This window comes from Tupaia chinensis, unplaced genomic scaffold (genome assembly GCF_000334495.1).
Source record: "Tupaia chinensis unplaced genomic scaffold, TupChi_1.0 Scaffold144180_1, whole genome shotgun sequence".
Lineage (NCBI taxonomy): Eukaryota > Metazoa > Chordata > Mammalia > Scandentia > Tupaiidae > Tupaia > Tupaia belangeri.
The window spans coordinates 1,192,168-1,219,022 of record NW_006204037.1 but is presented as its reverse complement, the minus strand read 5'-3'; the positions used below and the strand labels follow the sequence as shown (position 1 = coordinate 1,219,022).

General features: G+C 39.1%; 1 protein-coding gene across 2 annotated transcripts in view; it reads left to right on the top strand.

The window, feature by feature from the left end:
* The window catches only part of LOC102488531 (cAMP-specific 3',5'-cyclic phosphodiesterase 4D), a 657,187-nt gene that overhangs the window by 438,330 nt on the left and 192,002 nt on the right, over nucleotides 1-26,855 (top strand). For both annotated transcript variants that reach the window (XM_006166220.3, XM_014583266.2), the window contains exons 4-5: nucleotides 600-673; nucleotides 6,074-6,123. In XM_006166220.3, the coding sequence (XP_006166282.1) occupies nucleotides 600-673; nucleotides 6,074-6,123 (124 nt within the window). The remainder of the gene's footprint in view (nucleotides 1-599; nucleotides 674-6,073; nucleotides 6,124-26,855) is intronic.

The window sequence follows — 26,855 nt, the reverse complement described above, 5'->3', positions numbered from 1 at the left end:
GAGTAGCTGGGACCAATGGCACATATCCCTGCACCCAGCTTTTAGGATGGGCTGGGAACCGAACTCAGGACTCCCATGTTGGTCCAGCTTGCCAAGAAGTAGTATCTACCAACATGCACTATGGCAGCTGGACCCATGGTGAATTTTTTAAGAGAATGTGAGGGTAATTTTGTTTTAAATTTTATCCCCCAAAATGAGACTTTATTAGTATTTTATATTACACTATTTCAAAATTTATACACAGTACAACAATGCTATATGTATTTTGCTATATTTTGCTATATGTATGTTGTCTTGGTGACTAAAATATCTAAGAGTACTGTGGAAACTGCTGTTACTATCTATCACCATGTTTATAGACAATGAGGAGAAATTGCTGGAAAATCTTTGTAGTCTGTTCTCTGGATTTCATATGTGAATATGTGAACTTTGCTATGTGTGGGGAGAGTCCTTGGTAGTATATGGAACTAAGTTGCAAGCAATACAGGTTAAAAAAATCAATTGTTAAGTTGCAAGCAATACAGGTTAAAAAAATCATTTTTAATTGCATTTAAAATGACCCTAGTTCAAGAAGTTTAAAGAATCCTTCTTTGTTGTAGGTCTTGGCCAGCCTGCGAACTGTACGAAACAACTTTGCTGCATTAACTAATTTGCAAGATCGTGCACCTAGCAAGTAAGTTATCCTTTTTCCCCCCTCTTTCTTGCTGAACTTTTAAATAGTATTTTCTCGATTTTATTGAACTCAAAGCAATATAATAGAGTTCTCTGAGCTGTTGTCATGTTATCTAACCACGTACACTAAGTGGTATGATGTCCTATTAATTATCTATAAATACTTTGTAGTGTGATTCTAATGCCAGAAATGAAGCAGTATGACAAATAAATATGGTGATTCCATCTGTCAGAAATTATCTGGCATGATCAGTCCTCTGCCCAGTTTTACACTCAGGGTAACTTTATAATTTTGGCTTACTTCATATATTAACTATGGGCAAATAATATCATCGAGTCTTAAAGTCAACTCAAAGTCATCCTCCTATGATACTGATTCCAAGATTTTTGATTCACCTGCTGTAACTGTCTCTCAGATCAACTGCATTGATGGAGCAATTGATAAAGTTGTGATTTACGTGATAACAGTGAAAACTGAAAACATCTGAAAAGGGGAAAGCTGCAATGAGAAAATGTAATCTGAGGGCCTGGATAAGATGAAAAATCTAAAAAGAGAAAATTTTCCAAAATAAAATGGAAAGCTGAGTCGCTATTACTCAAAGGTCTATTATTTTAAATCCATTAGATAAGATACCATTAAAGAATTTAAAGAATTCAGCCCCAAGGAATTTCCTAGAAAAAGTACACTTAAATCAATATTAAAAGGACAGTGAATAGAAATGTATTTGGAATTATAACTTGCCTAAGTGTAAAATTTCATAGTAATTATTACTCTTAAAAAAAACACAAAAATGTGGGGCCAGCAAGAAGGCACTAGATCCCACTTGACTGACTACACAGTTTGTTTCCTGGACTTGGCAGCTTGAAAGTCATGCCAGGTACATGTGCATTTGTGCCCAAGGTCCCTAAAGGAGACTGGAGGAAAAGGGCTTGTGGCATGGCCATCCTCTCTGGGGGATGATTTCTCACACTCTCTCTCTCTGTCTCTTTGTCTCTCTCCAGCAAACACATGGCACCCTATGGAAAAAGTAGGGAAAAAAATTCTGAGCTTTCCTTTCCAAAACAATATAATTGACCTTCCAAATGAACATACTTCATGAGTACTAAAGTTCTGGCCACTGTGCCAGTACTTCCAGTGATTAAAAAAAAAAAAAAATGTTTTTTTGAATCAATTTAAAATGCCACAGTGCAAATCATTGAAACGGAAGCCATAACCTTCAGTTAATTGTCATGTTTCCCAGGTAATGAATTTTTGTGGTCCTGTTCCCTCAGCCAAAACACATCTCCTCTTCTTCTTCCTGGCCTCGTCCACTGAGCGTACAGTACTTCATTCTTTAGGCTGTCACAGCTTACATGCAGTTCCTCAGGGGCATCACTCCTGACAGCACTCACAGGCCCCAAACGGTGATGTGCCTTTCCATCTCTGTGTTCCTGTGGCCTGTTTGCTTCTTGGGAAGTTCCCTAACAATGTCTGTTCAGTCAGCAGGGGTTGTAGTTCATTCATATTTGTATTTCCAGTCCTTAGCCTAATAGAAAGCATTCTGCTAATACTTGGCTGAAAGTAAAGAGAGAATTCCACAGGCGAAACCTGAGGTTGTGCTTCAAGGCATCTGTTTCTCCCCAGTCCTGTTTTCTGTGCAGGGTAGCTGGGCGACATCATACTGACCTCAGCAGTCCCCTGGGGCTTTTGTCACTGGTAGTTCATAGTCCAATCACCTCTTCTTTGGAAGACTTCCGCTCTGCAGGAGAAACTGAATTACTCTTACCACTTCCAAACTTTTCAGTCTCAAATTTTATGTAGAAATTGAGATTCTATCTTAAAACGCAAATAGGAAATTTACTTCCTTTAACTTTCCTTCATATCCCGTTACCTGAGAACCAGCTTTTAAACCTGTGTCAAGCAAAGATTTGACCAGGTAGGTGTGAAAGTGTGAGTCCAACCTATCTGCCTGTGAAGAAATTATCTGAGGCCTATTCTATGTGAGATAGTGTTTTCAACTGATTCGTAGGAATAGAACAGATTTAAATGGAAAGAAGCAACTGGAAGAAAGTCCAACATAGTTTATATTGGAATTCCTGATCTGCTTTGACCAACTGTGCAATGCCAGGCATGACATCTAACCTAATGGTATTATCTGGTGGGTTCCACGGGAAAGCCCATGTGGTCTCTCTCCCTTTTGGTCAGTTCCAATTTGTACTTCCACTGATTCAAACCAAATCATCTTCCTCCAGTATTAGAATACTCACATTCCATCTACATACAACTATGGTCTGTTCTGTTCAGTGGTGGCAAAGTGGATATAACTCCAGCTCATCATGCAGTGGCTTGGAAGGAATCCGAATTTAATTGGCTAAGCACTCACTATGCCACTAGAATGTACCCAAGCTCATCTTTGGATTTAGTGAGAAGTGTGTGCCTCTCAGCCCTTCTCCCTTGCAATAGGAAAGGAACTGGGAAGAGTATCTGAAGACCAATCCCTAGATGGGTATTCGGATGTACATTACTGACTTTGGTTAACTTGATACTGATTCCTATCACCTTGCTCTTTCTTGATGCTGAGATTTTTCATTCCACAGTGAGTTCTGACTCATTCTTTATTAAATGATGTATTGGTGTAACCAAGAATTAAATTGTGAATATTTTCTGCTGCTTGTTACTTGTTACCAAGTTCCCAAGAGCTAGTTGTAGCATTGCTAATTAAAAGGAGGTAATTAGTAACAAGTCAATAGTTCAGTTTTCTAAAATTGTGTTTATTTGATACTTTCTCAGACAAAAATTGGTATTCCGTGTTTTCAGAGTAAGAACTAAAAAGGAATAATAATACATATGTAAATTATTTGAATAATCACATCTCAATAAGAAATTACTAATGTAGGGAACCAGCAATTAGCATAGTGGCTATGTAGTTGGACTCCCACGTAGTCAACCGCAGTTCGCGTCCCAGACCCGGTGGCTTAAAACTCACGCCGGGCACATGTACGTGCGTGCCCAAGATCCCGAGAGGAGAATGGAGGAGAAGGGATTGCAGCATGGCCATCCCCCCTGGGGGGTGATTTCTCGCTTTCTGTCTCTCTGTCTCTCTCTGTCTGTCTGGTGAGCGCACGCGCCCTATAGCAAAAACCTCTCCAAAAAATAAATAAATAAATAAATAATTTTTAAAAAGAAATTACTAATGTATAGACTACAGCTATTTCAGATCAGTACTTTAAAACATTAACTGTTTTATATTTTGAAGTATTTTATCCAATTTGTATATTCCCTTTTTAATTCAAATGAAAAAAAGTGAATTTACAAATAAATTTGAATGCATTTTATTTTTTAAAGAATATTTTATTTATTTATTATCAACAACATTTTTTTTGGAGAGGTTTTTGCTATAGGGTACATGTGCTCGCCAGAGAGACAGAGAGACAGAAAGCGAGAAATCAACCCCCACGGGGGATGGCCACACCACAATCCCTTCTCCTCCATTCTCCTCTCAGGATCTTGGGCATGCACACACACATGCCCAGCGTGATTTTAAGCCACTGGTCCAGGACTTGAACCGTGGTCAACTACATAGGATCCAGCGACATAGCCATTACGCTAACTGCTGGTCCCTATTATCAACTTTTAATTGGATCAGAGAGAGACAGAGAGAGAGAGAAGGAAAATGAGAAAGCAAGCAGCCAGTTCTAGGACTCAAACCGTCATCAGCCATGTGGGAATCCAGTGCATTAAGCATCATACCACCTGCCAGCCATGTGGTACATTTTCAATCACTCCTTTTCCCCTCAAGTCAGTCCCAGTTGATACTAATAAACTTAAGGACAGTGAGATGGAACCATACACTAAATTGAACCTGTGGGAATTTATAAACTACCACAGTGCTTTCCCAATGTGTCCCCAGCCCTGCTGAGTGATCCGTAATCTTACACGCAGAGCTGAAGAGCCTACCGCTGCCTGCACATGTGTGTGACCATTCATCCCGGTTCCATCAGGCACCGAAAAATAAGGCAGCAGAGCACAGGCCCTAGAATCATGTGTCTTTAGTTCAGATCTCAGCACTGAGCAGATTTTCAATTTTCCAAAGCTCTGTTTTCCTCCTTGGTAAAATGGGAACAATGAGACTACCTGCCTTTAGGCTTGCTGTGAAGATTAAATGAGACAATCCATTAGCACATCTGTCTCACAGTAAGCCCTCACTGAGTGTTAGTCTGAAGTAGAAGCATTAAAAATATATTGGGTCATTGGAAAAATCAGGACACACTTTTATATAGAAAAACAGAAAAATACTTCAGATGACCCAATACATGTGTTTTGCAGACACCCTTGAATGTATCTATTCTTAAATATATAACATTGTTATGTATTTTTAAATTGACTTATTTAATATTATTATTATTTAATTTGATATAGGGCACATGCACTCACTGGGGTGGGTAGTGGGGTAGAGAAAGCAAGCCACCAGGTCCAGGACTCAAGTCGTCTTAGGCCATGTGGGAATCCGGCATCTTAACCACCATACCACCTGATGGCCCCCAGATTGTTATATTTTAAAAGTTGCCCATTATAAGTAACTACTTTGTAAAGTAATATGGAAAGCAATTTTAATGTACATTCTGTAACTGTTTCTCTTTACAACATAACTTGTGAGGTATTGATTGAACACTGGATACATTGTTCTGGGCTCTGTCAAGAAGACAAGTTAGTCACATAGCATGGTTTTTTACCTCAAGGGGTTTATAGTCATCTTTTGGAACTTGGCACATTCAGAAACTTAGAGAAGGCAGAACAGAATCTACTTAATAGCTTTGGTTTGTAGTATTTCTAAAGTCTCTAGAATATTTATTTGGACAAGTCATTAGTATACCTCTCTAACAAATTACCAGAATATTTGCTCAATTTAAGAAAGTAGAAAGGAAACATTTTAATTAATTCCTCTAATTGTAAGATAATTTATAGCAAACCATTCACTTCTAATAATATACAGGGAATCATGAGAATTTATGCCAAAAATTTAAGTTTCTTAACCTTGTATTAAGGAAACCAATTGTAGACTGACTGCTGTTTCAAATTCATATAGTCTGTGTTTGCTCTGTAAGCTCTGGCTTAACGAAATACAGCTGATCAATAATAATTTCCTCTTGTATAATGTCCCCATGACACTGCCATCAGTTTTATTTACCCTGAAGTCTATCACTGTGAGATTTAACAATTTTCTTTTTTGACATGTGTGATCCGAGCCATGATACAAAGAGTGTCTAGGCACTTAACCGGCTAGTCTAAAAGAAATCTTCATTTGCGTGTCCCAACTTAAAAATAGTCCTTTAGGTTAACATACCGTATCTGGAATGACTCAGAGCACTCAGATCAGCGAGCACCACGTATTTACCACTTTATATTTTTCTCTCTTGTCAGAAGATCACCCATGTGCAACCAACCATCCATCAACAAAGCCACCATAACAGGTAAGTCAGACCTGGGAGTGTATTGTTCTCCTGTATAGAAAGAAATGATATCTCTCATGGGTCAATGTAATACTGACACCAACTTTATACTACAATTCTAAAATTTTAAAGAAATAAATTCTTTCTTCTGTATTATCATTTCTATCAGTGACCTCACATCGTCCTCCTAAGCTGGTACTTGGAACATTTTTACTGATATACTGTCATTTCTTAAAATCACTTAACTTTGTGGCTCTACTCAGTTTAGCATTGCTTTGGGCATTTGGATTTGGAGAGATGAACTCACCTTTGGAATGTTTACCATTTTAGTTCCATGTCTATGTTATCAGCATGTTGTTAATATGTGGTAGCTTGGTTTATTGAAAGTGAATGCATAAATGAAAGAGGTAAATTCTTGGTGAATCCGTATCCCACTTATGTGTAGGAAGGAGCACTACTCCAGTGTTCCTTATTAGGACCCAGGGAGCCGAGAAGAAATCCAGGTTGAGAGGGAAAAGAAGTGCTTACACAATATAAAAAAAGTTCAATGAGATCAAAAGAAAGAAATTTATAGATGGTTGAGAAAGAAAAGTAGAGAAAGAATGAGGGAAGTGAAGGGTATAAAAAGAAAATGATCTCAATTTCTGAGTCTGTTTTAGACACTGCACTTGACCTTAACTGAACCAAAAATGGGGAAAATGGTCTCATTTTGCTGAACCTGAAACTAAATTAAACTCATTTACTATGTTCTCAAAACCCCAATTGATTCATTAAAATAATTGCCTGGAAAAGAAAACTTATGTTTTCTAAAATTATCAACAGAAGAAAATGAATTCATTTTCCAAACCAAACCAGTATTTCATTTGATTCGAGTGTCTTTCTTGCACTCGTATGCTGAGCAGCACCTTCTTAATGTATTAGTGAGTACACTTTGCTTGAGATGTAACTTTGTCCTGTCTAGGCAGCTGGTCACCTATGTGGTCATCACATCAGAGTTGATGCTGAAACAGTTCTTGGTGTGTCATTTTTTCCTGAATGTCTATCAGATAGTACCTGTAGTTCAATTGCTATTAAGTTATTGGCTCTCTGTTCCATGTTTCTCTTCTAACCTCTTATTGGTAATGATTTTCAATTGTCATTTTATATATGTATTTTTTCACCTGTTTTGTTCTCGACACCAATCAAGAGATGAGCAGTAAAATCCCTACATACTAAAATAAATTCTTTGGGTACAATATTTCCACACGTGCAAATTCAATATAAATGAGCCTGAACTCAGATGGAGGTGTGGGGCTGGGTCTTGCTGTTTCTAGTTGCTTTTTTGAACATGTACAGGGATGAACAGGCCTGCTTTTGTGAGCACGTGCCTATGGCCTCTAGTGAGAGAAGTTATGTGGAACCTGATCCCCAGCCCTGCCCTAGGCCCTAGGTCTGACCCCTATGAAGAGGAACTACCCCACCCTCATCACTATTTTTGCAAGAAATAAGATGACCTTGCGATTTGAGCACAGTGCCTGCTGTTTTCATAAGAAACGTGTTCAGCTTGAAGTCACATATGAACTAACCTCACAGGTGGCAGCATCCTCCCAGGAGAGCAGCTTCATGTACAGGTGGAGGCTGTTGTGTCCCACAAGAGATGGGTTGGGGGTTCAAAGCTCAGGGCCACTGCCCAGCCCCCCTGGCAGATGTCCTGCTCAGAATTACCAGATAGTAGCTGCACTCAGAGGCCACAGATCTGATCTTAAACACGTGTGAGGGACCTCATAAAGACACCTCGAAATTTTTACACAATTTTGAGGCTCTGGAGAAATACCAGAGGGAACCATGAGCCATGAAAGTGGGGAATTAATGTTAATATGGCCTCATGTGTACCCACAAGCTCCTGACCTGAGGCCCAGAGACAGTGGGGCTACAGAAATATCTTCTCTAGAAAGGGAAACTAATTAACTGTCATTAACTGCTTAGTGCAGCTGGGCTCATCACAAAGCATAACAGGAAATTAATTGACTAGAGAATGGAAGTCTTTTTTTCTTGCCCAAGCATAGCTAACCAAGGAGGAAACATGGGATGGGTACTCAGGGATTAGGGCAACAGCCAAGGAGGATTCCTTTCTCTGAACCCATCCTGGAACCATGGGCCCTTAATACCTAAGTAATAATACTAATTAAAAATAATAACAGTGGTGATTGAGACTGGAAATGGTAAAACTCAAGATGCTGAGAAAAGGTGGTGCTGGTGTGTTTCCTCCCTCAGCACTGACTGCTCAAGTCCTACTTCCATGCTATTCCTCTTCAGGAGGCTTGGCACCCTTTAACATGGTCTTAGCAATTGTGTCTAAGGTCTGGAGGAACAGTGTGGCCTACACTTCAGTTCGTGGCTGTTCTACACAGAGTGGCACCCTGGAAAACAACTCCATAGAACATCACTGACATGGTGCTACTAGAATTTTGCAGAGGGGTGCTCTGACTGTCCAGAACTCAAATCACTGTATAGTGATAGTTCTGTGGCCTTGGGCAGGTGACATACTCTCTCTGCATTAGTTTTCCCATCTGTAAAATGGTAATACTGTTTCATACCGTGATTACTAGGTTGAATGAGTCGGCACCTGATACTCTTAGCATAATGCTTCACAGACTTGACATTGAATAATACATCTTTATTTTGTTTAGTCTTTATTTGGTTTCATTTCCTGGACCCACTCTACATAGAACTAGTCTGCTCAGGCTGCTAACAAAGTCCCATAGACTAAGTGGCTTATAAACATTCTGGAAGCTAGTGCGATCAGGATGCCAGCATGGTCAATTTCTGGTGAAGGCTGTCTTCGAGGTTGCTGACTCTGTCTCCTCATTATATCCTCACAAGGTGGAAAGAGAATAAGAGATTAGGTTCCTTTGAAAGAGCACCAATCCCATTCCTAAAGACTCCACCCGTATAACCTATTTAGTTCCTAAGGACTCCACCTTTAAATACCATCAGTTTGGGGGTTAGGATTTCTATGAATTTTAGGGCATGGCAACATAAGGTTCATAACAAGGAGTGATGAAAAGAATAGGCCGGAGTGATGAATAAAGAAAATGGGAAAGGGAGAAAAAGACGAGCTTGTAAGATCATAAGAGTCAAGTTCATGGATTCCCAGCACGGTCAAAATAGACACACTTGCTTTCTGCCCGTGGAAATACCGTCTCGTAGTTCTCCCTGCCCTATCTCCTTTACGCCCATTACAGTCACGGATGCTGGTGCCTGGTGTTCAGGATCATTGTTAACGTCTAAGAACTTACTTTTGAGTCATAGTTTTATGAAGAAAATAAACTCTATAATTTTTTCATAATCTTTCTCTTCAAGGTTTTAAAAAGAAGCATTAAGAATATCACCTGTGTACATATGCCATACCATATGCTTTCCAAGGATTTACTCTGTCCCATGGCTGACATGTTTGATTTCTTTTTAAAAAAAAAATTGAATGAATTATTTATTAAAGTTTATTAATTATTATTTTAATTTCTTTTTTATGTTTTATTAATTAATTTACATTCATTCACTGAGCATTGTCACAGCATACAAAATGTGATTTCCCATCCAGAATATACTCCATAATGGCTTAATCATACATGTTATCATCAATAATTTTTCATTTCTAGTTTCATATATATGTATATATTTTTCCTCCTATTTCTCACCCTCTGCCATTTCCCACCCTCCTCTCACACTATCTCTGGTGTCTGGTTTTCCATTCCTATTTTCCCCACATTGTATTGACTCGCAAAATTTTCTTTTTTTTTGAGAGAGGTCTTCGCTATAAATCACATGCGCCCCCCACCCTCTGATAGACAGAGTTACAGAAAGTGAGAAATCACCCCCCAGAGGTGATGGCCATGCCACAGTCCCTTCTCTTCCATTCACCCCTAGGAATCTTGGGCACGCATGCGCATGCGCCCGGCATGAGTTTAAGCCACCGGGTCCAGGACTCGAACCGCAGTTGACTACAGGGGAGTCCAGCGACATAACCATTATGCCAACTGCTGGTCCCTGATTCACAAAATTTCTTAAATAATCTGACTACTTTCAATAGCAAGGTCAGCTGATATATACATATCTGTGAATACATGTCTGACTTTAGGTGTGAAACTCTGAGTAGAATGAATATATTATAAAGTAGCACCTAGCTAATGTTATATGGCTCACTATGGTCATTAAATAGATATTTTTCGATACTTTTTTTATTTCAAGAAAAGCAGTTTTAGCTTTAATAAACAAAATCAAAGAAATGCTTAAAGAGCTTTGCTTAAAACTTAAAGCCAGGAAACAGGTCAGGATTCTGTTCAAATAGTAGGTACATGAACATATTGGCAGCTTACGACAAGACAAAAATCCCTAAAACCAGAAAACAAAGCCTAGAAGAAAATCAGCGATGTTTAAGGCAAAAGTCATAAGATGGTATGTTTTATTTCTAAAGCGAATTTTAAAACTAGAAAGGTAGAGGTGGCAAAGAGCATTGATAATGCATCAGCTTTTCTGATACATTTCATTTATGATTTTGTTTTTATACAGTAATAGCGGCACATGTTTAATAATCCGTCTGTAACTTAGAGGAAGGCTCACCTGTGTAGGTCCTTAGTGGACAATGCGTCCCAACCTAAAGCATGTGTTGAAACATGAGAGGGCAGCAAAGAGTCAGAGACACCTGTACTGGGACAATGAACTCCTGTTTTTGGAGTAAAGCCTTGTTGCTTAGAGTGCAGTCGATCATTTGAGCATTTCTGTTCCAAATAATGTTATGAAAAGCGTTCTGCAGCCATCTTGTGAAACCTTGTCATGATTTCGTGATACCATTTTCAGTGTGTTTCTAAATTTCCTTATTTTGGGGACCAGCAGTTAGCATAATGGCTATGTCGCTGGACTCCCACGTAGTCGACCAGGGTTCGCGTCCCAGACCTGGTGGCTTAAAACTCACGCCAGGCACGTGTGCATGCGTGCCCAAGATCCCGAGAGAAGAATGGAGGAGAAGGGATTGCGGCGTGACCATCCCCCCTGGGGGGTGATTTCTCGCTTTCTGTCTCTCTGTCTCTCTCTGCCTGTCTGGCCAGCGCACGTGTGCTATAGTAAATTTCCTTATTTAAAAAAAATGATTATTAGGTATCTTATTTTTACTTTAAAAATAAGCCCTCCCGGGCTTGCCAGAGAGAGACAGAGAGAGAGGGAAAATGAGAAATCACTCCCCAGGGGGAATGACCATGCCACAATTCCTTCTCCTCAGTTCTCCTTTTCACATTTGGGGCATGCACCTGGTGTGATTCTCAAGCCATGAGGTTCAGAACTTGAATCACAGTCATCGATGTGGGATCCAACACCTTGACCACTAGGCTACTTGCTGGCCCTAGATTTCCTTATTTTTAACATCTTTATTTGATTGTATTTGATTTAAAGACTTTCCTTCAAGAATGTAAATCAGAAAATCTATTTAAATTTCTCTGTTTTAAAGATGAGAAAACTGAGACATAATGAGAAGCAAAAGAGTGCTATTTAGTGACAGAGCCAGGAACAAACATATGGTTCCTTTTTTCAAGTCCAGTGTCCTCCTTACACCCCTATAAAATAAAATGCCCTGTCAGAAAGGGTAGCCTTCATACACACCATAGATGTGTATATTTTAGAGATGATAAAACGGGTACTCAAAAATGTGAACTTCTGAGTAATAGATGTAGCACTGAGTTATTTGTACACGGGCTTGAAATTTAGAAAATGTCTTATCCCAAGCTCTCATTAGACATGTCTTCATAGTTAGAGCTATTTGGTTATATCCACTAATTATGTCCTAGAGCCATAGAGATCAGCCGGCAAAGGCAAAGGTTTTTGAAGTCAGAAAATACAAGTTCTTCTATCCAAGCCGTAAAGCTAATGCATTCATTGCCTTCTCTTAACCTGTAGAGGGAGACATATGATGCAATGAAAGGCATAAAACTATACAAAGGGGGTTTAGTCCAGAAAAGAGGAAAAAACAAAAAAGCGGTGTAAGTTTCCCTTCCCCTTTAAATGTTTTAGCTTGAATATTCATGGCTCCATTTTTTAAAATGTAGTCTAAATGAAATTTAGTCACTCAATAAATAGAGGACTAAAAAGAAAACTATCCAAATAATGTTAGTCAGTTAAAACACAATGAAAAGAAACTTAATCTTCTATATTAGTTGTTCTTCTAAAGCAAAAAGCAGTTCTTGAGAACTAATAAGGGCCTGGGACCAGCAGGTGGTATGGTGGTTAAGGCACTGAACCTCACATGACAAATGGTAGTTTGAGTCCCATTTGGTGACTGACTTTCTCACTTTTCCCCTCTTTTTCTTTGTCTCTCCCTGGTGAGCACACATGCCCTATAGCAGATTGAAAAATAATGATACTGTGTTGTTGGAAAGGTTATGACGCATTTTGGCATAGAAAGAAAAAATATGTCTTGACTTTTCTGACAAACCAATAATAAATAAAAATTCAATAAATAATTCTTCAGGAAAAAAAAAACTAATAGGGCAGAAAAAGAAACAATAGTCTTTTAACAGGAAAAATTAATTTGTTATTATGTGGGCTAATCATTTAATACTTATTTGTCAACTCTTTATTTAATCATCTTTGATTTACGAATTTTCATTCGAGAATGTAACTCAGAACAAAATCTTTTCAAATTTCATTTTAAAAATTAGAAAACTGAGACCAGATACAATTACATTATTTTTCCCCATGGATATATCATTTATTTTCACTGTTCATAAAACCAAGTATGATTCAATTTCTAGTCGAAAAGTCACTGTGTCGGGACCAGTAGATGGCATAATGGTTACGTTGCTTGGCTCCCAGGTAGTCGGCCAAGGTTCGAGTCCCGGACCTGATGGCTTACAACTCATACCAGGCGCATGTGTGTGCATGCCCAAAATCTTGAGAGGAGAATGGAGGAGAAGGTAATGTGGTGTGACCCTTCCCCCTGGTGGATGATTTCTCTCTTTCCATTTCTCTGTCTCTCCCTCCAGTGAGTGTACATGCCTTATAGCAAAAATCTCTCAAAACAACCACAAAAATGTCACAATATTACTCTTGATCTTTTTATATATTAAGCTTATTTACAAAAAGGAACTAAGCTTATTAAAGAAAAGGAACTTAGCTGCTATCTTATGGCGACAATAATTTGTTAGCTACTCATTTAGATCTGCTTTTAAGTCTGTGTGTGTGTGTGTGATAAAAACAAGTATATGATGGGGGTCTTTAAGAAGTTCTTGCAAAATTTGTGTTGTGAAAGAATATGCATGGATTTCACTTTGGGGGGGGCACCAAATTAAACACATACTTTGAGGTCAGCAGGTTGTACAGTGATTAAGGTGCTGGACTCCCATGTGGTTGACTGTGGTTCAAGCCCCAGACCTAGTGGCTTTTAAATCATGAAACTCATGCCTGGCGCATGTGCTTGTGTGCCCAAAATCCCAGAAGGAGAATGGAAGAAAAGGACTGCAGCATGGCCATCCCCCCCTAGGGGGTGATTTCTCCCCTTCTGTCTCTCTGTTTCTCTCTGTCTCTCTGGCAGGCACACATGTACTATAGCAAAAAATATCTCAAAATTAAAAAGAAATAAATAAACATATACTTTAATTCTGTTTTTCCATGGACTTTTAAAAGTCCCCCCACATACAAGAAAAAAATACATATATATATAATAGTTTAATAGTTGGCAGTCATAACCAGATAAAGAAAGCACAGGAATTTGTGGGAGAGAGATATGTAAGTCGTGAGGAGATGTTGAATTGGGGGGAAAAAAAAACCTTTTCAGGAAAAACACTGAGCTAAAAGAGTTGCTTAAGTGCTTAACAGTATGACTTTTTGTTCATTTGTTCATTAATCTTACAATCTTTCAAAGTAATAAAATTTATTTTCTTCTGTGTAAGTTAATTTGTTTTTTTTTTAAATGCTTTTATTTAGGTAATCAAAGTTATACCTATTACTGTCTAAAAAGATCAAATCTGACACAGTAACATTTTGGCCAGGAACTGATTGAAATTAAACTTGATTCTAAAAACAGTGAAAATAAGTGAAATGTACATAGAGACAAATAATGTAATTTTATCTGTATTGCCTGAATATCTGATTTGGATACTTTGGTGTAACTTTAATTGAAATAATTAAATGAGACAGCATATTTGTTTAGTCTACACAGCAAAAGGTAATGAATCCAATCCTCCTGTAGGTTGAAAGCCCAGCATTCCTTTCACTGATTGTGTGATTTGTTCAATTTACTTAACTTTTCTATAAGTTTTGTCATGTTTTTTGTTTGCTTGTTTTGTTTTTGTTTTTTTACAGACAGAGATTTTTGCTAGAGGGTGCATGTGCTCCCTGGAGAGAGAGAGAGACAGAAAGCAAGAAATCACCCCTCAGGGTGAATTGCCACACCCAATCCCTTCTCCTCCATTCTCTTCTCAGGATCTTGGGAACACATACACACATGCCTGACATGAGTCTTTAAGCCACCGGGTTCAGAACCCACAGTCTACTGTGTGGGAGTCCAGCCACGTAACCATTACACATCCACTTGGATAGGACAGTGCTTTATTGGTTATTGAGCCTGTGACAAGCCTTTTCTATTTTTCAATTGATTTGAAAAGCTACTATGTAAATAAAGGATCTAAATGTCGCCAAAGTCCTCTCCTGCCAGTATCCTTTCCTTGCTGCCCTAAGGGCAGTAGTTCCCAAACCTACTGATCAAAGGAATCCCTAAAGAATAGTTGAAAACTAGCACAAAAAGACTGATTCCCAGACTTTTAAAAAGAGACTCTTTGGGGTAATGTTCAGGAGCTATATTATTAACAAGAGCACATGATTTGATCTGCCCTATTTGGGAGAGGAACATAATACTGAAGGAAGTAGGGGGAAGTGCCGCCCTTGTAGTATTGCCATTGAGTTGCTAGTCATTTTTTGGAAAGTCTCTGTCTTTCTGTCAAGTGTCTGTAGTGACACCCACCGCCCCATCTAACCAGCAGTGCAGTCTAGGATAAACAAGATAATGTGTGTGAAGTATCCTGCGATTAAAGGAAGGAAATACAAGGTGATATTATTATCGGGGCCGTCCTCGTCATCATGGTCGTCATCATTGCAGTTGTCAACTCTGTTATCTCTCAAAATGAGTACAAGATTTTAATTAGACCAGCTTTCTTCTTTCTGAGAAGAAAATAAAGTAGCCCGTCTAGTCTGTGTTTGTGTGTGGGGGTGGGAGTAAGTGGGAAATGTTTTGTTTAGTAACTGTATTCATTTTGTCTTCTCAGACTCGGTACCATGTCTCGTTTTTTTAAAAAATTTAAATGTAAAATAAAAGAACAACAAAAGCTGCATTCTTCTCACTCCCTTTATCTACAAAGTGCTTCCCACCCATTTAAGCTTTAAAAAAAGTTTACTAGGCACACTCAGAAATACAGTGACTGTGGTGAGGCAAAACATTTAATATTTTAAGGAGGCTAATTTCCCAAGTTTTACTGGCTAAATGTTATACTGAATTATTTAACTCTTTGAATAAATAGGGAATTCACACAATGTCCTTTCTTATGCCATTTCCAAAAATACATTAAAAATCAGCTTTAGGGCCGGAAGATGGTATAGCAGTTAGGTCTCTGGACTTCTATATGGCCGACCATGGTTCAAGTCCCAGACCCGTTGGCTTGAAAGTCACACCATGCACATGTGTGTGAGTTCCCAAGATTCCAAGAGGAGAATGGAGGAAAAGGGATTGCAGCATGGCCTTTCCCCTTGGGGGATGATTTCTCACTTTCCTTTTCACTGTATCTTTCTCTCCAGCCAGTATATGCATCCTCAGGCGAAAACCTCTACAAAACAAAACAAAACAAAGCCTGCATCCTATTAGTATTAGTATACTATTAGTATAGTTTATTACTAGAGTACACTAATAGTAATAAAGAAGATTTACCAACAGTTTATACATAGTAAACGCTGTAGATACATAATCTCTTTTAAAACTTATGCGAACAGAGCCCACGGAGCAGTGCTTAAGCACTGCATTAGGAGCTGTTTCACACATGATTGACTCTGGTTAGAGTCCTGGCAGCAACTTGAAAAATATACCATATATGTGTGTGTGTGTGTGTGTGTGTGTGTGTGTGTGTGTGTGTGTGTCTGTGTGTCTGTGTCCAAACTTCTGGTGGGATGAAGACATAGAGGGAAAGGGATTGTGGCTTGACTATGTCCTACTGGGTATTCTCTCTCTCTCTCTCTCCATTGAACACATGCACCCTCTGGCTAAATAAATAAATAAATAAACTGTATGATAATCCAAATGAGTAGACACTGTTACTTTTCCTGCTTTATGGATGAGAAGAAGCACTGGAGAAATTAAATAAATTAAGTTATATGAGAGGATTTTAAGAAGTTCATGAAAAGAGCCAGCTCTGTGATGCAGAGGTAAAGTACTGCTCAAGAAAAGCTGGATCCCACGTGGCGACCACGATTCAAATCCCCAGCCAGAAAAACACCAGGCTTATACAAGTGCCCAAGATTCTAAGGGCTGGGGGATTAGAAGAGGGGATATGACCACACCCTATGACTGAGGTATGACCACACCCTATGAAAATTGCTTACCACTCTCTGTGTGTATGCACGTGCTCTGTCATGAATAAAGAAAAAACAGTTTATAAGCTCATGAAAACATAAAGTGTGAATTTGAAGCCCATAGTAGCTTTTTGCATCATATGTATTTGCCATGAACGTTTCTGAAGCTCCCTCATATCGCTACCAAATTACAAATATAGGTTAACTCTGACTCAGAGACAGAATGTGAAGTCCTATTTTCTTTAAAATGTATTAACATACATACCCAAAGCATCATAAGCTATTGTATCTACCACTCCCCAGAATCATTTGGATTCTTTCCTTCTTTTCCTTTCCTTTCTTTTTTTTTTTTTTAATTTTTTTTCCCCTGGAAAGCAGAACTGAGGCTGTGTCATCTACTACTGAATGCATGAGTGGAGGGTAGGGCAAGGAGAAAAAATAGATCTATGGCTGCAGAGAAGGCCTTTGGGAACCCCTAAGAAATAGAGAAAGGATTCCTGCCTTGAGTGTAGAATCTCCAAGCACTCTTCCCGTCCCACAGTTCTCTTCTTGACTCCACAGATGTGCCCTTTGTCACCAGAGTGCCCAAGCCAGAGTATCAGTAAGGAGGCTTTAGCAGGCTTCACCGTGCTTCTTGGCCCACTGTCCATGAAGCCCCTGAAAGCACAGGCCCTACCAAGTGGATATTCATCTTGTTGTGGGAAGGTTTGTATAGGCTCTACACATCCGTTATCACTTTCTTGGGTACCATGTCTTGGCACATAATTCCCTAACTTCTATCTCCTAAAGGCACTTCCTGTAGATATTTCTAATGCCTACATACCCAGTGCCTTTTAGCATGCCACCCTCCTTGCCTCTTTGTGATTTTTCTTCCCAGTCCTGTCAGCCTTATGGAAGTATTTCTAATTCACTGTTTTTTACATACCTGGTAAGACAGATGGGAGTTTCTGACATTCTTTGCTGGATATGTTTCTGATATTCACATGCTGCACACTGAACCGGCCATGTGGAAAGCTTCATTTCTGTGTGTCTCCCTGGCGTTGCCTTCTCACTCATTTGGTCCAATGTATGAAGGACGGTGCTAAAGTTCTGAGGATTCAGTGAGGCACAAAACACCTCCAGTGAGCTACAGGACCATTCCCCTGGAGGCCTATGTGTTCTTTTGAGGGCATAGCAGATAGCATATGGTTACAGTGCTGGACTCCCACATGGTCAACTGCAGTTCAAGCCCAGACCCAGTGGCTTGAAACTCACACTGGGTATGTATATGTGTGTGCCCAAGATCCTGGAAGGAGAAGGGATTGTGGCATGGCCATCGACCTCATGGAGTGCTTTTTGTCTTTGTCTCCCTCTCTCTCCAGCATGCACACCTGCTATAAGGCAAAAACCTCTTTAAAAAAAAAAGTGTGTTCTATAAAATGACAAAGAGCATTAAGTAAAAAGGAAACAAAACAGTTTCCAAATAAATGGATAAATGAATGCATAAAATAAGGAAAGAAAGGGAGGGAGGCAGAAATAGGACAGGATGAGATCTTATTTGTAGAGGGCCCAGAAGATGATCGCAATATTATTTAGCTCAGCAACTAGAGAGGGTTTGGAGAACCAATTCAGAAACTAAGGGGACATTTAGCAGCCCAAGGAAGTAGGAGGCTGAGGGCAGTAAAAGAAGAAATGTTTTCCTAGTAGATAAGGAGAATCATAAGAAAGACTGGCCCTTGGTATGCGGGCCTCAGAGATAAGAAATAGGTAAGAGTCTCTAAGATACTCCTGAAGTAATTGACTGCAGACTGACTGCGCTATTTGACAAATTGTTTATACAGAAATAGTTCCAGATGCTCTTCCCACAAGTTTTTTATTTTGGAAAAACTTCCATAGGTCTTGTTTGTTGTGATGTGCTGGTCTAAATCTGTGCAGAGGAGGAAGAACAGGACTCAAGAGTCAGAAAATCTGGGTCTCAGGAATGGCTTTTCCTGCTTGCCTCCTTATCTGTGAGTTAGACAAATTATTGGGTCATAAGAAAAGTCGTGACGCAGTCTTGCATAGGAAAACGTACAAAAATATGTTGACTTTTCCAATGACCCGATGCTTCTATGCCCCAAATCTTTTCTGTTAAGTGTGATGAATAATATTAACGCTTTTCTAATTTTGAGGGGTTATTTGGAATAATCCATATACAGAAATTGGCACAGTATCTGGTACATAGTAAACATTAGGTCCTCTTAAAAGTTACATGGGGGCTGGCCTCTTAGCCTAGTGGTTAAGGGAGTCAGATCCCACATGGCTGACTGCTGTTAGAGTCTTGGCCATGGTGACTTAAAAAACACACAGCCTTGTTTGCATACTTACCCAAAATTCAAACAGGATGGGAAAGTGGAGAAGAGATTGGATCATGACATGCCCCATGGGGAGGGGGGGGTGCTTTTTCCTCTCCCTCTGTCTGTCTGTCTGTCTTTCTCTGGTGAGAATACTTGCCCTCTGGCAATTCAATAAATAAATAAACGCAAGACATGTGGAAAACACTTTATATATTTACTGAAAAGCATCCATATCAATTCACGTTATTACATTATGCAGTTACTGTTGATCCTCAAAGTAGTCATTATTTCAAACTGCACATTTTATTGAACCCTGCTGCCATTGCTGAAAGCATTTTGAAAATGGGGAACCAGCAGTTAGTGTAATGGCTATGTTGCTGGACTCCCATGTAGTCAACCATGGTTCGCGTCCCAGACCCGGTGGCTTAAAACTCATGCCGGGCGCGTGTGCTTGTGTGCCCAAGATCCCTAGAGGAGAATGGAGGAGAAGGGATTGCGGCGTGACCATCCCCCCTGGGGGGGTGATTTCTCGCTTTCTGTCCCTATTTTTTTGTTTGTCTGGCGAGTGCCCGCGCCCTATAGCAAAAACCTCTCCAAAAAAAAAAAAAAAATAGAAAATGGCTTTAGAGATAGTCCACAGGCCATACAAAAAAATATTTAAAAAAAAAATCTCACTAATTTATTATCAAGCATCATTTTTGGCTAAAAGTACTACTCCCAACGTAATTACCAACCTCATTCACCAAACACTGTGCCAAAGTAACCTAGATGTGACTGACTCCAGATATGAAGCCATTCTCAAGGGACAAGACAATTTAGGAGCATGTAAAATGTACACTTTAGGGAAAGTCATGTCATTGGGAAAGTCGTGACATATTTTTCTAGGCAGTTCCAAGACAGAGGGTCCTAAAATCTGAACAGTGACGGCAATATGTGGAAGAAGCATATACACAGATTTCCCGGGTACCATTTTGAAGGACACAGCTTCAACAGAAGTCTAGTGGATTTGTGAGGAGAAAGTCATTTGCCAGAAGATCTCTTATCTAGTCTTCAGCCACACTTATCCAGTCTAAGCTCCTCATCGCCAAGTTCTGTTTCCTGGAAACTGCTGCAGGTGCTGGAAATAAAGGAGAAGCTCTGTGGTCCAAGCCCACTTACAAAAGAGCCCTCACCATTTCCACAGAAAGGGAAGTAGAGGAGATTCACTTGGTATTGTCTCATGCCAGTATTTCGCAGTGTGTTTCCTAATTATTGTTGGGCTTTCACAGTTCTTCAGCATGTCATTCTTCGCAGATTTCATATAATTCTCCCCTCAATTGGCTTCTACCTCCCCTTACAGTATTAGCATGATCTTTTGGTTGCAAGAGAAATGCCAACTCTGCTAATTTATGTAAAGTGGAATTTAATGAAAGAATATTGGAGGAATTCCTAATTTCCTAAGAATTAATGAGGAGGTTGGTGGATGATATTTGAAGGAATCAGAGTATCTTCAAAGTGCTAGAAAACCCCAAGGCAAGGGGACTATCTTATGGCGGGAGCAATATAGTGACGTTCTTGCAACTGATTTGAGTTTCTTTGTTATTCTGTGTAAGAGTTGAACTTCAGCGAAGGGATCTTATTAGTTTAGTTCAGTTCTTAGGCCTTGGCTAAAAGAGCACAGAACCTGGCTTTGGTTCTGTCTGACTATGGGATATAATGTGGTAGGAAGAGCCTGAGTTATGGGGCCAGGTTTTGTGGATTCATATCCCCGCTCTGCTACTTAGAGATGTTTCTCTTCAATTAGTTTAGGCCCAGCCATGGTGGTGCAGGCTACAGGGCACAGCTGCCCAGTGGCAGAAGCCCATGAGAGACCAGGGTTTGAGTCCCAGCTCAATTTAAACAGACTGTACACGGTGGTATGCACCTGTGGTCCCAGTTAACTGGGAGGCTGGGGCGGGAGGCTCACAATGTGGTAAGATCCTGTTCCTTCTCAGTGCATGTGATGCTATTTCTCTCTTTCTCAAAAACAAAGATGTGAACAGCCTATTAATTTAGCCTTCCAGAATCTCATGTTTCTCATTTTTTTAAAGACCATAATGATATTAATGATCTCTTTGGCAAGCTCTGTATTCCAATAGTTAAGGGAGCTAGACCCCACATGGCCAACTGTGGGCAAATCCTGGCCCCAGCAGTTTAAAAACATGCCAGGCACACGTGTATATATGCCCCAAATCCCAACAGGATCAAAAAGGAAGGGCAATGGATTATAGTGTGACTATAGCAGGGCAGTGCTTTTTCCCAGTATCTCTGTCTATTCTTTCTCTCTCTGCTGAGCATGTGCACCTCTGGCAATTAAAAAAAAAATAGTCATTATCTCATATAAAATTCTTGAAAATTATTTGGATTGATATTTATGAAAAAATGAAGCAAAATGAATGGTGCATAATAAACACTTGATAATTGTTGGCTACACTGTTATTAAGATTATCTAACAGAGAAACCAAATAATTTCCTGAAATAAAATAAGGTGTTCTTAAAAAGGGGAAATAAGGGCCAGCAGGTGTCATGGAGTCTGAGGCAACTGGCTCCCACGTGGCTGTGTGGTTTGAGTCTCAGACCCAGAGACTTGGAAAACATGCAGGGCGGGTGCCCAGAATCTTGAGAGGAGAATGAAGAAGAGGAAGAGATTGCAGTTGGCCATTCCCTCTGGAGGTTGCACTCCCCCCACCCCTCTCTCCTTGTTTTGCTCCGGTGACTGCATGTGTCCTATTTCAAACTTAAAAAAAAGTAAAATAAAGAAAAAGAACAGGAAGGGGAAATAAATGGTAGTAGGCAAAAAAATAATGATCAATTAGAGTGAGATAAGAGGGTTGGCCTCAATGCAGTATTAATTTTGCTAATTTACTTCTCAGTAAACTGCTCTTTATAGTGTTCAGTTACTTAGTGATGCAGATGCAGGATGGCACGTGTTTATTAAGTATCCTTGGGAACCTAGTTTTTTGAAGGCACAAAAATTTCTTGACCACCGCATCAATTGATTCACATTCATTTCTCTTCCTTCCTTCTTTTCTTTCTTTTTCTCTTTCTTTCTTTCTTTCTTTCTTTCTTTCTTTCTTTCTTTCCTTCTTTCTTCCTCTCTTTCAGTTTTTGATATAGGGCATGTGTGCTTACCAGAGAGATAAAGGAAGAGATATAGAGAGGGAAACTAAGACATCACCCACCCAGAGGATGCCCATACCACAATCCGTTCTCCTCCAGTCTCCTCTCAGGATTTTGGGCATATTTTTGCACATGTGTCCGCCATATTTTTCAAGCCACCTGGTCCAGGACTCAAACTACAGAGTCAGCCATGTGGGATCCAGCACCTTAACCTTTATGCCACTTGCTGGGCCTGATCCTTACACATTTTAATGCCTCCTTTATAGTCAATTTTGTACGGGCTGCTATGACCAATGGCTCCTCATTTATGTACAAAGGTAGGTAGGAACTAAAGCAAGGAATAATTTTTATTCCTAGGATCTTTGGTTAATAGTAATCTAAGTGGACTGTTGTCTAATAAGTCATTCACCAATTACGTTTATTTTAATAGAGAATTATTTCAGTCTCCTCAACTTCCTGAGAGCGGTATGTAAGCAAGCCCCAGTGTGTGAATGACAGATTTCTCTTTGTTTTCAATGCCAAAGGGTGTGTGCAGTGTGTGTGTGTGAAAGAGAGAGAGAGAAGTATCCCCTAATGGAGCCTTATTATACCACAATCCTTTTTCTTTAAGTTCTCTTTCCATCAGGATCCTGGGAACACACATGCCACGGGGCCAGGACTGGAACCCTAATCAGCAATGTGAGATCTTACTTCTCTTTGCAGTGCTTAACCTCTGCACTGAATTCATCTCAAGGTCCATTGTTTGAACTTTACACATGAATACTCACACATGACATTCATCAAAAGCCCCTTAGCACCAGTGTCTACCTTCATTCCAAGGAAGCGTAGATTTCTCAAGGTGAAAGAATCAGAAAGAAAATGTGAGATTGCCCAAAAAGGCATTTAGATTTATCTATGGGGTGAGATGGATTTAAATCCCTCAAGACAAATGGAAGCTCACTGCAAAACACTGCACAACCACGCACTTGGAAAGTCAGAATTACTGTGAAGAGGAGAGCCTGGCCCCCAGCTCAGGAAAAGGGATGTGTGGGGCCAGACTAAGTGTCATATACCATGGCAGAACTAGCCAGGTAGAACCATGCTGTCACTCAGCTGCTTCTTATAAAGCCACTTGGCACTGGCCCCTGACAATGCATCCATTCAACCCCCACACACCCCACACACACACTCTGGCCAAGCTTTGACACTACCCAGTCTGTAGTGGGTCTTGGCCTCTCTCTCTCTCTATCATCTCAGCCCTGTGTTCTATCTAGATTATTCATTTCTCTACTTAACCTCCCCTTCCTTCTCACCCCTTCAGTAAGTCCAACCTGTTTCCATATATGACTAACCAAATGCACTACACTACGTCACAGGAACATATCAGTGACCCAAAACTGAAAGTACAACCACCCTAAGAGGAAGGTTTTTTGTTTTGTTTTGTTTTGTTTTGTCTTTAAGGCATGTGTCTTTTTTCTATGGAGCAGCTAGACATTCTAAGAGAATGGGCTTTGGGTTAATTAAATTGATACAGAGAATCATTGCTTGGAAAGTCAGAATTACTGTGAAGAAGAGAGACTGGCCCCCAGGCCCCTCCCACTTATTATTCCCATTTTCTGATCCTTTATTTCCCATCTATAAAATGGGGTTAGACACAAACCTTAGAGTGTTAAATAAGGATTAAATGAGATGACAGAGTACCAAGCCTAATATCTCACACATAGCAGGAAATAAAAAAGAAATACTGATTCTTGAATAAACATTTTTCTTCTTGACTGTACTAAGACACTTTCATCAGTGAGTTTTGAAGGCAAATGAATCATCTTTATAATTGAAAGCAAAACATAAGTAAGAAGTAAAAATTATTCTCTTAAGATTATTTTCTTTTACTAACTTGCCCTTTATTGTCTGCATTCAGAGAAACTAGCTCTGCCTGCAAAAATGTCAGCTTGTTTCTATGGCCAGTCCTTTTTGTTTAAGTGCCTAATTGTGCACACAATCTTAGTCACTATATTTTCATGTGCAAACAATTAAGACTCATTTAACAGCCCTCCCTCTGGAAGGTTTTGTTCTCCATCTGCCACAAATCAGATTCCTTAGGAACATGTTTGATTTTGAAACAATGTGAAAGTACTGTTCATTTTGTTTGAATTTCATTTATGTACCATTTTTTAAAGTGATGTAAATGGACAGTCACAAAAAACTCAGCAGCTGGTCAAAGCAAGACTTCAAAGAAACCATTGAAATGGGGCAAAAAATTTCAAAAAAACAATATGCTGGGACAAAAACAAATAAAAAACATAGTCTGATTCCTCAGACACATTTTGCTCATAGCAACTATTTACTTTATAATAGATTTAAAATATGAGAAAATGGGAGTACACTCCAGTTCCCACTCTGCTTAGCTGTCTTGAGCTAACAGCAATATATATGAAGAAAGAGTGATTATAAGAAATCAGAAAAATATTATTTTTGCAGGGTTTTTTTTTTTTTAATCATAGTAGCAAGCTAGAGATTTAAATACTAATTGCCCCAGAAGAATCCAACAGATTTGTGTGACTTATCATTCACTTAAAAATCAATTGTATGGGGCAGCAGGTGGCATGGTGGTTAAGGTGCTGGACCCCCACATGCCCAACTGCAGTTTGAGTCCTGGATTGATGGCTTGCTTTCTCACTCTCCCTCTCTCTGTGTCTGTCTGGTAAAATTGAAGAATAATAATAAATTAAATTAAATAAATAATTTTTTTTTAAAAAATAAACACACATCTAAGCAACTTTATTTTTAAAAAAATTCAATTGGATAGGGGGCCGGCAGGTAGGGTAAAGGGGTTAAGTCACTGGACTCCCACATTCTCACATGGCTGAGCATGGTTCAAGCCCCAGATCTGATGGCTTGCTTTTTTGTTTTCCTATTCTCTCTCTGTCACTCTATGATCAAATTTTTAAATAATAATAATAATTTTTTAGGAAAAAAATTAATTGGATAAGTAAGTTCTCACCTCACCACAGGTGAAGTCCATACTGATTTATTTAGTCAATGAATTTATTTTGTAACATAAAATAGATGCTACTGCTTGATCAAATTAAAGGGGAAAAGAAATTATTGGGTTCTGAACTTAGTCAAGTATCTGTGAGCTGTAACTCCAGAATTCAGCAAAAAAGTGTGAAAAAAAAGGTGTAAAGAGGATTAACTTTTCTTAAAGAGTTTGAAGATTAAATATCACAGTTCAGAGATACAGCTTGCAAGAAGCCACATAGTTTTCATTGCTCATCTGTTCCATTGTTTAGAGATTTGAAACACATCACCAACCATTTAATGCAATAAATCTCTATTTATATGTCAATTGGATATTTTGTCCCACCAGCTTTCTAAGGCTTTTATAAGTGAAAGCTAAATCGTTTTGGTATTACTGGATGAAAGGTTCAGTTAAAGCTCAAAGTGTTATTTTGGGCAGTCGCACCTGCATTTTAAGATACCTTAGTGCAAAATGTAGCCTGATCTGGTTTTAAATCAGACCTTCAAAGAAAGGAAGGTTCACATGTGTGACAGATCCCTTTAGCTACTTCCCTACAAAGAAAAAGTAAAGCTAAGAGAGCCACCCTCACACATGGTCTCTATCTCTCTGTGTAAGCATCAAATGACACCTCTAAAGAGAACATTAAGAAAAAAATGTTAGTATATCCTTGCTGTCGATGCAAAGCAAGATACAGAGGTCTTCTGGAAGACATGGCACTTAGATAGAAAACAGTTAAGCCAATGGAAAGGGAAATTAACATGAAGTAGACAGTACTTTTAACTAACAGTGAGTATTTATTAAAAGGCAACTATTTGTTTAAGAGCAGCAAAACTCAGAAATCACTGCCGTTAAAGGAGTTAGATTCATGATAAGGTATAATTAAGAGTTAAATGAATGGTGTGCTAAGCACTTAGGCTAGTAGTTCACAGCTTGTCTGTTTGTTAAAATCACCTGGAAATCTTTTCTAAATTCCAGGAAGAGAAGCAAAAAAGCATGAAAGAATCAGAGACCTGGGGACGATCACAGCATGCAAGCATGAGTTTAATGAAGTCCTGTACTAGTCAAGTAGCTAGACAGTGGGGTTGTAAAGGAAAAGATGATTGCAAGAGATAAAAGGACAAATGTGTAGGACTTAGTAACTGCTAATTGCATGATTTCACCAAGTATATGTAAAATGCTTCTGGAAAATGGATGAAATCTTAAATTCCTCAGTATTATACATTGGATACAAATAGGCTAAGACTTAGATTCCAGTGAAGAAATTAAGCCTGGTTTATCTCAGTGCCTAGATTACTTACATTTTATTTAGGGAAAAATATCCCTAAATATCCTAGGGATACTAATTCTTGAAAACCAAGTTTTATAATCTTGTTGTAATCACTTAGAACCATATTTTTGAAAGGTATTATGCTCATCCTTAAATCTTTCAAAGGAGTACACTGAATGTAATTAAATTATTAAAAATAAATTTACCAGTGTACTCGCTGAAGAGAGAAAGAAGGCACCTCGTACCACCACCACAATGTGGCATGATCACATCTCAATCCCTTCTCCTCCAATTCTCCCTCCTTTTGAAATTTTGGGCATGCACACATACATGCCTGGTATATGTTTTAAACCCTTGGATCCTATACTTTAACCTCAGTCAGCCATGTGGGATCCAGCTGCCTTAATCTCCACACCACAGACTGGGCCAATCATCTTTTTTTTTTTTTTTTTTT